Source organism: Coregonus clupeaformis, chromosome 15 (genome assembly GCF_020615455.1).
Source record: "Coregonus clupeaformis isolate EN_2021a chromosome 15, ASM2061545v1, whole genome shotgun sequence".
NCBI classification, from domain to species: Eukaryota; Metazoa; Chordata; class Actinopteri; order Salmoniformes; family Salmonidae; genus Coregonus; species Coregonus clupeaformis.
In genome coordinates this window covers 48,797,699-48,810,729 of record NC_059206.1, presented here as the reverse complement: position 1 = coordinate 48,810,729, position 13,031 = coordinate 48,797,699, and the positions used below count along the sequence as shown (strand labels likewise).

Sequence of the window (13,031 nt, the reverse complement as noted above, 5' to 3'; positions counted from 1 at the left end):
TGTAGGCTGTGGTTTTGAATACGCTACTCTGGTTTTCTGAATGGGCTGTGGTTCTGAGTGTGGGATGATATTTGTGGTGGGCTGTGGCTTGGAGTGTGTGGTGGTAGGTTGTGATTTTGAGTGTGTGGTAGTTCTCTGTTTGGGCTGTGTTTCTGACTCTGTGGTAATACTCTCAGTTGGCAGTGGTGGTTCTGTGGTGATATGCAGCATAGGCTGTGGTAGTGGTTCTGACAGTGTGGTGGTAGTTTGTGTTGGTTTGGGTTGTGTGGTAATATTCTCAGTAGGTTGTGGCGGTTCTGAGAGTGTGGTTGTATTCTGTGGTGGTTCTGACAGTGTGGTGGTAGTCTGTTGGGGTTTGGGTTGTGTGGTCCTAGCAGCCCTTCCCAGGTTGGGTTTGGGTTTGACCTTAGGAAGTGTCTCCTCCTCGTCTGTGAGGTTGTCTGCTGCTCTGAGCCCTCTGACACTTCAGAATCTGATTCCACCTGAGAGGCGTGTCCAATATCAGTCCCCTCCCTCTGTCTGAGAGGCCCCTCCTCTATGGGTGGAGTTTCTAGAATGGGTGTATCACTGCTCTGAGGCACTGGGACAGAGGCTGTTGATGTGGTGACTAGGATAGAGGGCGTTGTTGTCAAGGTGACTGGAGCAGAGGCTGTTGTCGTGGTGACTGGAACTGAGGCTGTTGCCATGGTAATTATGACAGAGGCTGTTATTTTGGAGACTGGTATAGAGGCTGTTGTCGTGGTGACAGGTACAGAATCCTCAGCCATTCGTGATGCCTCAGTGACCCTAAGGTCAGGGGTCAGAGATTCAGAAGGAATGGTGCTAGTTTGTGATTGGTCAGTGGGCTGTGGTGTCATCTGGTACAGTTGGTTCTCATTGGAACATTCTTCAGTGATGAAATCATCTGCTCCTGCAGTGAAGGCCTCAGCAGCCTGAGACAGGTGGGTGAGGTTGCCGATGGCCAGTAAGGTTCTAGCTGCCTCGTTGTAGCTCTCCTCAGATACTGGAACACACAGAGGAGAGGAAAACACTTTTTTAACATTATATAGTTAGTGTTGTGAGGGAGAACGTTTATTTAATTAATTTTTTTACTTAAGAGGATACAATAGATATCAGCTCTTGAAATGACCAACCTACCTTCCATGTTATCTGGAGACAGGAAGTCTATCACGTCCTAGAACGAAGAAAACAAAAACATTAGTCGTCATAACATAGACACAATCTGGAGCAACATAGCAGCTGTGTTTGACCCCATTGGATGCTTGACCCAGTGATCTCGATTTAACACTGAGAACTTGAGAAAAGTGCTATATACTGTATCTCAAATGTGATACTATAACCAGGTTTGTATCCGACCATTTAATGCGGATGAATTACCTGTCACATGAAAAAAGTCCCGAACGGACTAACGGAAACAGTAAATGCTGGTACAATTTTAGAAATGTTGACAATTTGTTCGTTCGACATGGTGGGATCTTTTTGGGTCTGTAAAATGTATTATGTGAGAAATGGCGGTGGAAACACCTTAATGCGCAAATAATGATATAATAACCATCATACCGTAGTAAACTTGGAGTCACGCGATGATGTGTGGTCCTCCCACTACCAAGCATGCAGTTTATTAGGCTACAGATTAAATAAATTATGATGAACTTCACAGGGTGGTGAAAGTGCACAGTGATAAGTTTGATGCTCCTTTCCAATAAATATCGAGGGTCTTATTCTGGTGACATGATGATCGAAGCTTGGCTGCCATTTTTGACCCCCAAAAATAATTTCGCTCTTATCCCTAATAATCTCATAATCTTGGTAGCCGACACACTGTATCTGCGAGCTGTTGGCTAGGCAGGTGACAAGACTAGTGGGCACATTTGGTAAATAACACTTTTTTTTGTGTGACCGAACCATCAGTAGAGTTGAAAAAGCGATGTAAACCCATTTAACTTTGTTTTTTTCCGGCACTTGGGAATTTAACCGTAAAAGTGATTTATGTGCACTACGTCATCACGCACAGCCTTTTATCTGCAAGAAGTCTGTTTGATTGAAACAACTCTGGTAGGAAAATCCCCATATTTTTTATGCAGATTTTAGAATTTTCACATGAAAATCTGTCACCAATTGGATGGAAACCTAGCTATTGATGATAAAACGTAGGTTAAAAACATGGCTGAAGGAGGGATGGTTGTGATGTTTAGGGAAATACATTTTGGCCACACGAGACAGACAGGACAAACAGGACACATGATGACTTACTACTAACAGGTCCAACTGATGTTCACAGGGCACTGTGCCCATTTCACCACCCTGTGCCCGCTCGCATGACGAGTCAGGGCAGAATGCGTCATGGGAAATACCCAGGACATCAGGCACGTTGACGGAGATATCGAGCTGTGAGTGGAGGAGAGGATGAAAGGATGGAAGGAAGTTTACAGGATGGAAGAACCATGCATGATAAAACAGAAAATAAATTAATAAAAAGACATACACAGGGTAGGGTGTGCTGGGTTTACAAAGTGTAGGATAACTAAAGCAGCTTTGTGAAGTCGCTCTGGATAAGAGCGTCTGCTAAATGACTAAAATGCAACATTTAAAAATGTGAATAGCAGGTCGGAGAGTTAATTAAATGGGTAAACCAATGGGATGCAATTGTAACTGCATAAAACAATAAAATCACCTAAAAATAAATACAAATAGATCCATTATGTATGATCTAGATCCCTAGGACTGTAGACTAACCTTTTTCAAAGCATTGAGCCAACCCATTCCATACTGGCTCAGATAATTTCATTACACATTGACCCTTCTAGTACGGTTCCAGCAATTATGGTGGAGCAATTATAGGGGATGCATAACCAGGCCAGTGCAGTACAGATAAGCTCAGTAGTGTGGAAATGGTATGTGTTTCACCCCTCTCACCTCCTCCATGGTCTCCTCAACCTCTGTGGCGACTGGTTGTGGCGAGCGAAGGCTCATGGGAATGAACGCAGGTGCCTGGTTCTCCTCCTCTGGGATTGTGGGATTGTGGGTGTCCTCCTCGGCCTGCGCCTCCTCTCTCCATGCTCCTTCTTCCTCATCTTCATCTTCAGACTGGGACGCCCTGAGGGTGACCAGCTTGGATTTCCTAGCCGCTGATTGGCCCTTCCTACCTGGCAGGGCGGGGCCAGGTTTGATTTTGGCCCTCCTGGTTGCTGGTTTGGATTTGGGCTTGGTGGAGGAAGAAGTGGAGGGGCATCTGTCTGAGGCAGGAGTGGGGGCAGAGTCTGAGGGCGAGTCCCCATCCTCCTTTGCAGGGTATTTCAGCAGCTGTCTCTTTTGGGGTATTCTGCCATACCTGAAATACATAAACACAGCTAGTTTTACTGCCATCTGTGGCTGTGACACTCTTCAGTTCTTTAGGGTCAGTATGCGTGTGTGTACCTGGTGGGTTTGATGGGTTTATCGTTGGCTTCTTCCTCCTCTCCCTCAGATGAAGAGAGTTTGCCAGCTTTCTTCTCCTCCTTTTGACTGACTAAAGGCGACGCATCTTTATCAACCTGAAAGTAAGTTATGGTAGAGGTTGGACCACACAGGCACTCAACTACTTTTCAGCTATTGAGGTTCAGACAACAATCTTAAGAGTCTACAGAATGTTACAAACATTTAAGATTAATAAGAAAAATAAAGTCACAATTCTCTGTGATTGGTGTACATAATATGACCAGAAAGTTTTTTTTGTCCATGATGATGTTGGAGTGAATATAAGCTCTATTTGTTGCTCTTAAATGGGGTTTTCCTCACAGGACAAAGACCTACCTGTTCTTTAGACAGCCCTTCCTCAGTGTTCTTCTCCTCTGCAGGTGTGGCCCCATCTTTAACGTTAGGCTTGGGGCCCCTCTGGCCCCACTTCTTACCCAGGTTAGGAAGAGGTCTCGGGGATCGGCCACGGGACAACTGGGCTGGTTTGATCACCACAGGTCCCTTGGCTCCTTCCACTGGCCCTTCTGCCTGCATTGAACTAATAAAAAAATACATAATACAGAATAATTATTAACCCTACAATATGTAACTTTTTGGGCAACCTGACCAAATTCACATAGAAATGTGAGTTATAGATCTGTCATCCTCATTGAAAGCAAGTCTAAGAAGCGGTAGATCTGTTCTATGTACACTATTTCTATGCTTCCCGTGCTTAAGTTTCGTTTTTGCATCTTTTACTTTCGGTTTTGTACCCCAGCTTCAAACAGCTGAAAATACAATATTTTTGGTTATTGAAAATATATTTCACAGGGGTTTAGATGGCACAATGATTCTCTACGAAAACTGAAATTAGGCAAACTATTAGACTTTTAGCAAAATGGGAATGGCAGAGTGATTTCTGCATATTGCACCTTTAAAAGGGACATTTCTAAAATGTTCAACTTCATAATCAACATCTCCAGCACCACCCCAACATCAACATTTGTGAAAATTGAGCATTTCTATGTTTTGTGGAAAAAAAGATAGAGGAAGATAAGTGTTTCCAGTGACATCATCGGTGTGCATCATGAGATTTTAACCCATTATGAGTAGGCATTGCCTACTAATTGGTTGAGGATGTCATTAGAAAGACTTATCTTCCTCTATCTTTTTCCCCACAAAACATAGAAACACGCTATTTTCATATACACTACATGACCAAAAGTATATGGACACCTGCTCGTCGAACATCTCATTCCAAAATCATAGGCATTAATATGGAGTTGGTCCCCCCTTTGCTGCTATAACAGCCTCCACTCTTCTGGGAAGGCTTTCCACTAGATGTTGGAACATTGCTGCGGGGACTTGCTTCCATTCATCCACAAGAGCATTAGTGAGGTCGGGCACTGATGTTGGGCTATTAGGCCTGACGTTCCAATTCATCCCAAAGGTGTTCGATGGGGTTGAGGTCAGGGCTCTGTGCAGGCCAGTCAAGTTCTTCCACACCAATCTCCACAAACCATTTCTGTATGGACCTCGCTTTGTGCACGGGGGCATTGTCACACTGAAACAGGAAAGGGCCTTCCCCCAAACGGTTGCCACAAAGTTGGAAGCACAGAATCATCTAGATTGTCATTGTATGCTGTAGCGTTAAGATTTCCCTTCACTGGAACTAAGGGGCCTAGCCCGAATCATGAAAAACAGCCCCAGACCATTATTCCTCCTCCACCAAACTTTAGTTGGCTCTATGCATTGGGGCAGGTAGCGTTCTCATGGCATCCGCCAAACCCAGATTAGTCAGTCGGACTGCCAGATGGTGAAGCGTGATTCATCACTCCAGAGAACGTGTTTTCACTGCTCCAGAGTCCAATGGCAGCGAGATTTACACTACTCCAGCTGACGCTTGGCATTGCGCATGGTGATCTTAGGCTTGTGTGAGGCTGCTCGGCCATGGAAACCCATTTCATGAAGCTCCCGACGAACAGTTATTGTGCTGACGTTGCTTCCAGAGGCAGTTTGGAACTCGGTAGAATGTTGCAACCAAGGACAGACGATTTTTACATGCTACGCACTTCAGCGGTCCTGTTCTGTGAACTTGTGTGGCCTACCACTTAGCGGCTGAGCCATTGTTGCTCCTAAACATTTCCACTTCACAATAACAGCACTTTTACAGTTGACCCGGGCAGCTCTAGCAGGGCAGAAATTTTACGAATTGACTTGTTGGAAAGGTGGCATCCTAAGGTGGCATCCTATGACGGTGCCACGTTGAAAGTCGCTGAGCTCTTCGGTAATGCCATTCTACTGCCAATGTTTGTCTATGGAGATTGCATGGCTGTGTGCTCGATTTTATACACCTGTCAGCAACGGGTATGGCTGAAATAGCCGAATCCACAAATGTGAAAGGGTGTCCACATACTTTTGTATATATAGTGTATGTTGTATATATAGCGTGATGAATATGAAGTCTAAAAAATCTCAGCACTTAACACTTTTTCTCCTACTGTACAGAATAAAGTAGTTGACATTTACAAACTTACCTCTCAGGAGGCCCTGCCTCAGTGTCTTCAGGAACACCAGCCTCTTCTGAGGAAGCAGAGGAAACAACGTCTGTAAGATAGATCATCAGTTACTAGAGTTGGTATATTTTCATTTTGTTATATGGCTACTGTGAAAAGCACCACTGAAGTCATGGAAGTTCTACAGCACCTTGATCACTTGTTATTATGTTTCCCTTCTTTTTCTTTCCATCCTTTGCTTTTTCAGGGGAGGACTCTCCTCTATCCCTCCTTTTGCGTTTTCTCTTAGGGGTGGCAGCGGAGGCAAGTGTGGTCCCTTCGTTAGAGACGTTCTCGTTCTCCTTCTCTCCCTCCTCCACCTCCTCTGTTTCCATCTCCGCGTCTGACCCCTCCTCCTCCACGTCACTCAGCTGCTTCGCTGCTTTCTTTTCTGATGGACAGTGAGAGCAGAGATATTGAGACTCATGCAGAGAGCAAGGATGGCTAGTGAGTGAGGCTGAAGACATTACCACCTTTAAAATATGAATAATACTCAAGAAATCACATCACTTTTACCTGATGACATGGGTGACAGATGCCATATGAGATGCAACACATAGCTGTCAGTGAAAATCCACTCTGAGAAATTCAGGCATTGACTTTGTGGTGGAACTCCCTACATGACCAATAGGTAGTAGACAAGGAAATGTATCTTAGTAACCTTTCTGTTTGATATTTTTCTTGATCACTATCTTCTCTGTGGGGGACTTGTTCTTCTTGTTCCTCTTTGCCTCTGCAGCCAAGATCTTCTCCAGGAGGCTAGTGAAGAACTCCAGATCCAGCCTGCGTTTCTCCTCTATAGAACAGAGAAAAGACCAGGATGAATTGGATTCCTGAATCACGTCTATAATGACTGAGTATAGTAAGTTGCTAAAAAATAAATTAGTTTTTCAAACTTACTGAAGGCCTTGTCTATCCTCCAGCTGTTTGCTCTCTCCTCTTTCTTGAACTTGTTCTGGAAGATTAAAAAACAGGAGACAAAATTACAAACCTGCAGTAACACAACCTAGTACAGTTGTACAGTGCTACAGCCCCGATCTACAGTATTTAAGGTTGGACGGTACCCAGATGTTCATATCGTGCTTCTCATCCTGGGTTTTACGGTATTACCGACTTAGTACACAAGGGGGTGCCAAAGAAAACACAAAAGAAAAGCCCATTGGGCATCCATTACCAGAATGCTAACAAAATGAGTACAAGTAATAGCGAATTTCCATGGTGGCTGCTAGCTAAATATGCTACCAAGCGAAAATAAAAATAAACAAATAATTTTGGTGAGTTTGGACATTTACAAACAATGTGAACGAGAGACATTGTGCAAATGAACAAAGTTTTGATACACACTTGTCTGAAGGAAGAACAGTATTGGCTCTGGAGCAGCATGTGTACACGTTGTGTCTGTGTTAAGTACCTTACTGTGATTGTTTTAAATTAAAAATGGTCAAAAGGGCAATTTCTCAAGCCAGAATTCTGCTAGGACTGTCTGGGAGTGGTCTGAGTGGGAAACTGAAAATGTGCTGTTATTGACAGATGTTTAGAACTCTCTTTCTTATTGGTGGTCTATTAACTAATTTACCGCATAGTGATATTACCATGGAAGGCCAAAACATCCTCCCACCAAAACAAGATTAACTTTCAGGCAGTCTTTTCAAACATCACAGTATTATTCCAACCTCAGTATAGAAATATATATACAAATCTTTATTTATTTTTACTAACCTAGGCCTTTAAAATCCAGGTTATGCGACATGAACAACCAAAACATAGGGACTTACTTATGTGGCTAAATTAGTAATAAGACTATAATAGCTTACACAGGTAATTTAGAGACTATCAGTGATACCTTGATCTCGGTGCGACCGCGGTGAGGGAACAGCTGTCCAATCATAGAGAAGTCTGTTCCCACCATACTGATGGCCAGGAAGAACATGTCCGTCTCTGACGAAACAACACAAAAATGTTGTTTTAGTAGGACTTTTGGTTTCAATATGCAGAAACACAGGTAAACTAAGGTGTAACTGATGACTAAGTAAATATTAGATAGAGTAGAGTTCTATTGGACCCAAGTAGTGGTTGTCAGACATACCTTTGTTGGACCAGGGCTTGACATGTGTCCCCTTTCTGAAGCTGGAGTAGGTGGTTGTGGAGCCACGCTCAAAGATGGGGTCTCGATCATCAGCTGGGTTGGGCCCTTTCTGCCTCAAGACCTCCACCGTCAAACTGGGACACACACAGGGGGAAAAAGTTAAGTAACATGCAAACATACCAGGATTAGGGTGAAGTCCAATTCAGGAAGTCAATTCAGGAAGTAAACAAAAATTGCTTTTCAATTAGGAAACTGAGAGACGTCCCTGACCTCTCCTCATCGATGATCAGAGAGCCATCTTCTGCCACCTTCACCCGCGGGACCATTACCCCATCGTCAGCCTCATCCTCATCTTCATCTTCATCTCTCTGGCTGGCTGTCTCAGCTGTGGCTTCCGGTGTTGGGGGTCTTTCAGGTGACCTGTGTAGGACAAAGATGATAATTTAAATTGGGTTAAATAGCACAGCCCACTTGGTTGCTCCATTGTGAGATGATCTTTCACACACTTTATTGCCTGCCTAATAGGTAATCTAATATAAGACATCTAATGTATTTTCTAGAAATGGAAAATAAACTTGAACATGATATGGTCTTACTCTTCTCTTGGTGGGGTGAGCGGGAGGACAGTCTCGTTCTCCCTCTGGTCCTCTACCAGATAGGACCTGGAAGGAACACGCAACACAGAAAAAGTACGGCTCAGAAAAACCTTTCAAATAGCACATAGATTTACACTGACTGTACAGAACTAATACACCCCCACACACACCCCCACTGAAGGTGTAACCTTACGTCATGGGGTTGCTATCAGGCAGGTAGTAGATGAGATCTCGCATGGTCATTTTAGAGGGATCTAGTGTGTATTCCTTCACACACACCTTGGCTTTGCTCCGTTTCTGCACATTCAAAACATCACACTGTTAAAATTCAGTGGTATGACAAGCATCTAAACAATGACAGTAAACACTGCTCTGCTGTCATCTAGCAGCTGCTCTTGGTGACAGCACCAACTTGTTGAACTGAAGAACCTCTGCTATCTAAACACAATCAGTGTGGTGTTTGAGATACGCAATGAATTTGCAGTTCTTGGTATCTTCAGAAATTTCGACAGTGCCTGGAGAAGCGTTTAACCTATCAATTTGCAATAATAGTCCTACATTCTGTGCAGATTTTGTGTGTTATCAAACATGCATAATGTTGTTAGCTTCACAAGATTACATTATCCAGCCTTAAATAGATTGAACGGGATCTTAAGCACCTACAAATTCGTAACATTGTACGAATTGGAATGTGTAACATACTGTATCATACGAATTAATTTTTTTAAATAAAATAAGGACGTAACATATCAGACGAAATGGATGACGTTGAATACAATTGTGCACAATTTCCGGGAACCCATTTTGGCTCGTGAGCGCTACTTTCAAAATTACTGGCTGAAATTATACAAAACCTTTCTAGCATCACTTTAATCTTTCAACTAAAGATCACAAGTGAGACTAAAACCGATCTCACCTTCTCCTTGTTCATCTCCTGTCTCAACAACTCTCTGAGCTTCCGGGCCTTAGCCAGCCTCTGTAGGTCTGTTGGGTCATTCAGGAACCTGCTAAGCCTGGACTTCCCTGGTACCAGCCCGGTGAGTCCACCAGACACAGACCTGGCGAGTAGAGTCTTAGCTCTCTCTGATACTGAGATACCCTCTTTGTCTGGAAGGGAGGATGATGGGACCATCTCTGACGGAGTGGATGGAACTTTAATGCTTGGTGTTTTTTTCAGGAGCTCTGATTGGATGCCTCCTTTGTCTTGTTTGGGTACTTGTGAGAATGTTGCCTCTTTGCCTGCTGCCTGTGGGGTCTGTTGTGACGAGGATGAGTCCTCCACTGCTACCTTCCCCAGAGAGGTTGTTGTTGTCTCAGGGCCTGGGGAAGCTGGGGACAGGGGGCTGGGTTTGGGCTGTCCTTTGGCCTGCTTACTACCTCCAGAGAGCCTCCGCCTTGGGGATCTCATGCCCTGTGGGGGTCCAGAATCTGGCTGGCTGGGGGCCTCTGGAGCCTCAGGGGTTGGGGCTGGGGTCTCAGTGCCTGCTCTCACAGGGGACTTGGGGGTCCTGGGGGAGGAGCGGGTGAGGGCTGGGGTGGCTGCCACCCGGGGTTTGGCGAGGTTTGGCATGACAGAGAACCGCTTCCTCCTTTGAAGACCGGCAGAGGGGGTGCCGCTGGAAGCTTCGCCATTTGGGTCTTTTCCATCCCTATATCAAAAGACAAAAGGGTCAGAGACAATGCAGACAATCAAGCAATACGTGAGCAACACTGAACCACACAGTCAGAGGATGGTTGTTGGGGCAAAAACAGGTTTAAACCTAGTCTGATTAATCAGGCTGTAATTCACAATTAATTGGTATATACAGCCTGAAGCTAATGCCTGCAAAATCGTGTAAATGTTCCTTATGAGCCAGAATGTATAATAAAATTCAATTTAAACTTACTCTACAGGTGGTCTGTGCGGTTTGACTTTCAGCTGCTTGAAATTTGAGACAAATCTCCACAGGAAACTATTGTTTACTGTGACAATAAATTATATATTCTGAATCAGGGGAGGATGAAAAACAATCCAGACATTTTTTTTGTGAATTTTTTTTTTTATATATATATACATACACACACACATATATCTATTAATTTTTTCTTCGGATTTCCACATTTTAAAAGAAAAAAAATACATTTAACGTGTGGATTGTTCTCCATCCTCTCCTGATTCAGAATACAACATTTTCATTGTCATGGCATGCTTGGTTCAACAGCTATTGACGAAATAAAAAAGAAGATCCAATATAAAACAAACTTTACCTCGGTGCCAAACCATATACCTACTGGCTCTCTAAAACGTCAGTTAAACAATACTTTCCTGTGGATATTTTGTCTCAAATTTTGAGCAAATGAAGGACAAACCGCACAGACAACCGGTATGGTAAGTTTATATGTAATTTTATTAACATTTACACAATTTTGCAGGCATTAGCATCAGGTTGCATATACAAATTAATTGTGTATTACAACCTAATTAATCAGACTAGTTTAAACCATGTGTAAGACCCATGTTATCTTGAGTAGTTCTCAATTCTACAACAAAAATTGAAAACCTATGAGAGATTATAAACCTTCAGAACCATCTCTGACAGCCGCACCTTGGCATTGACACATTTAGCTGTAAAAGGGACTATAATACATTTGATTCAATTATTGATTGATTGTCACTCACTCTCTGGGTGTGGTGGACTCTGTGGAGGCTTCTGGCGCTGCAGTTGTGGTGGTGTCCTTCACGCACTGGCCCCCTGCCTGGGGAGGGTCCTCGGAGCCTGCAGCTGGAGCCTCCTGGGAAGGTGGAGGAGTGTCCTGGGAGGAGGCTGGAGCTGGGCCTCTGCCTGCTGGCCTGACGTTGGGCCGAACACTGATCCTGGATCTGCGAAGCATTTTGTCCTACTACAGAGAGAAGCTGTGACACAGATGATGACATTAGCCATAAGAAACACATCAGAGCTCAGGGTTGCTAGCAAGCGAACTTCTATTACCTATATGGCAAATGATCATTAATGGCTTGTGTCTAAGCTAGTTAGCTACTAAACGCTCAGCTGCCAAATGTCACTCACTGGCTCACTTATCTCAGACATAACTCAGTTAGCTAGCTAACGTCAGCTACGTGTCAGTCACATACCACAGCTGGCTAGCACGTGTAAGTTAGCTAGGGAAATACATACACCAGAAAACGTGAAGTGAGATACAGTGAACTGATATTGTAATTACTTTATCTTGTTAGCTAGCATGTCTTATATAGTAGTAACGGCGATTGAGCATTATTAGCGTGCTAAAAGTTGTAAACCTGCTAGCTAGCAGTCCTGTTTTCTTTCGACGCCTAGGAAAGTAATGTAGCAATGTAATACTAACTTCCTCTTCTCCAAATACGTATCGTGATCAATAACAATACAAACCTCATGATTAAATGATCATTTTTCCGACATATATTCTATGCTGTCGACGTTTTAATCCAAGTTTAGCACCATGCACACACACTAGACCACCATGATGTTTTCGATTACGTCAAATGTCATTCCTGAAAGGGATTGTGGGAATAGTAGTTTGAGCGATAGAAAGGCCAAAAGTTGTGTTAGAACAGGAGCTCGTGTTCATGTAGTTTTACATGATGAAATTAGTAAAGTACGTACAAAATTGCAATTGAAAGTGACAGGTCCACAATATTATTTGAACTTATACTAAGCTAGCTGTACTTTATTTAGAACATGATTGTAAAGTAGGTTTATCAAAAACATAAGTCATATCATAGGTCTGGAACCTTGAGTCAAATTCACCCTCTTTAATTCTTAATTTCTTTATCAGGGGCACTGAACTCAAACACAAAAGTACAATGTGATTTTTAACACATTAATATGTATTAAAAAGTTTACTAATTTCAGTGATTCTGGCAAATAATACAAATGAGTCGCATAACCCCGTTGTTGATCAAAGCGCAATTAGCTTGGGATTGTCTTGAACAACATTTAACCAGGTGCTTTACAGTCTGCACTCATTAGGTGAATCAATAGCAAAGTATCTATAGGCTGATTTGGATAAAGGCAAGTAAGAATATATTAGGAACAAAATTTGCAGATGAATGAATGAATTCAGCCTTTTCCCCAGTTTCAGATTTTCTGAAGATCCGAGTCTACTTCACTTATGCAACTCAGTAACTGTTGCTAAATGTTATTTCATAGGTGGAATGAAACATTGCACCACATGCAAGTACATTTCTATGAACACTTGTGAGTGGTCTATACTAAAACAGGGTAACATTCATAAGGTGAGTAGTCTAGGGATGCAGTAATAACCCCCTTCCTAAACCTTAACAATATTTCCCTGAAAGGAATAATAAATATCTAAAACACGACAAAGACGCCCAAAAGACCA

General features: G+C 43.1%; 1 protein-coding gene across 3 annotated transcripts; it reads right to left on the bottom strand.

The window, feature by feature from the left end:
• Positions 1–19: 19 nt before the first annotated feature.
• LOC121582823 (transcription factor TFIIIB component B'' homolog) lies at positions 20–12,946 on the bottom strand. 3 transcript variants are annotated; one of them, XM_045225205.1, is made up of 18 exons: positions 12,059–12,946; positions 11,332–11,565; positions 9,589–10,321; positions 8,866–8,969; positions 8,673–8,738; positions 8,347–8,496; positions 8,077–8,210; positions 7,834–7,928; positions 6,891–6,945; positions 6,652–6,786; positions 6,142–6,381; positions 5,973–6,042; positions 3,793–3,994; positions 3,418–3,533; positions 2,917–3,331; positions 2,254–2,388; positions 1,138–1,174; positions 20–1,003 (listed from the first exon to the last, which is right to left on the bottom strand). In XM_045225205.1, exons 2-18 carry the CDS (start codon positions 11,541–11,543, stop codon positions 24–26), a joined length of 3,879 nt encoding a protein of 1,292 aa, XP_045081140.1. In that variant the 5' UTR covers positions 11,544–11,565; positions 12,059–12,946; the 3' UTR covers positions 20–23. The 3 variants fall into 3 exon arrangements, with proteins under 3 accessions (XP_045081140.1, XP_041754878.2, XP_041754877.2); XM_041898944.2 differs by having other exon boundaries at positions 5,973–6,018; XM_041898943.2 differs by lacking the exon at positions 2,254–2,388.
• Between the last annotated feature and the right edge of the window lie 85 nt (positions 12,947–13,031).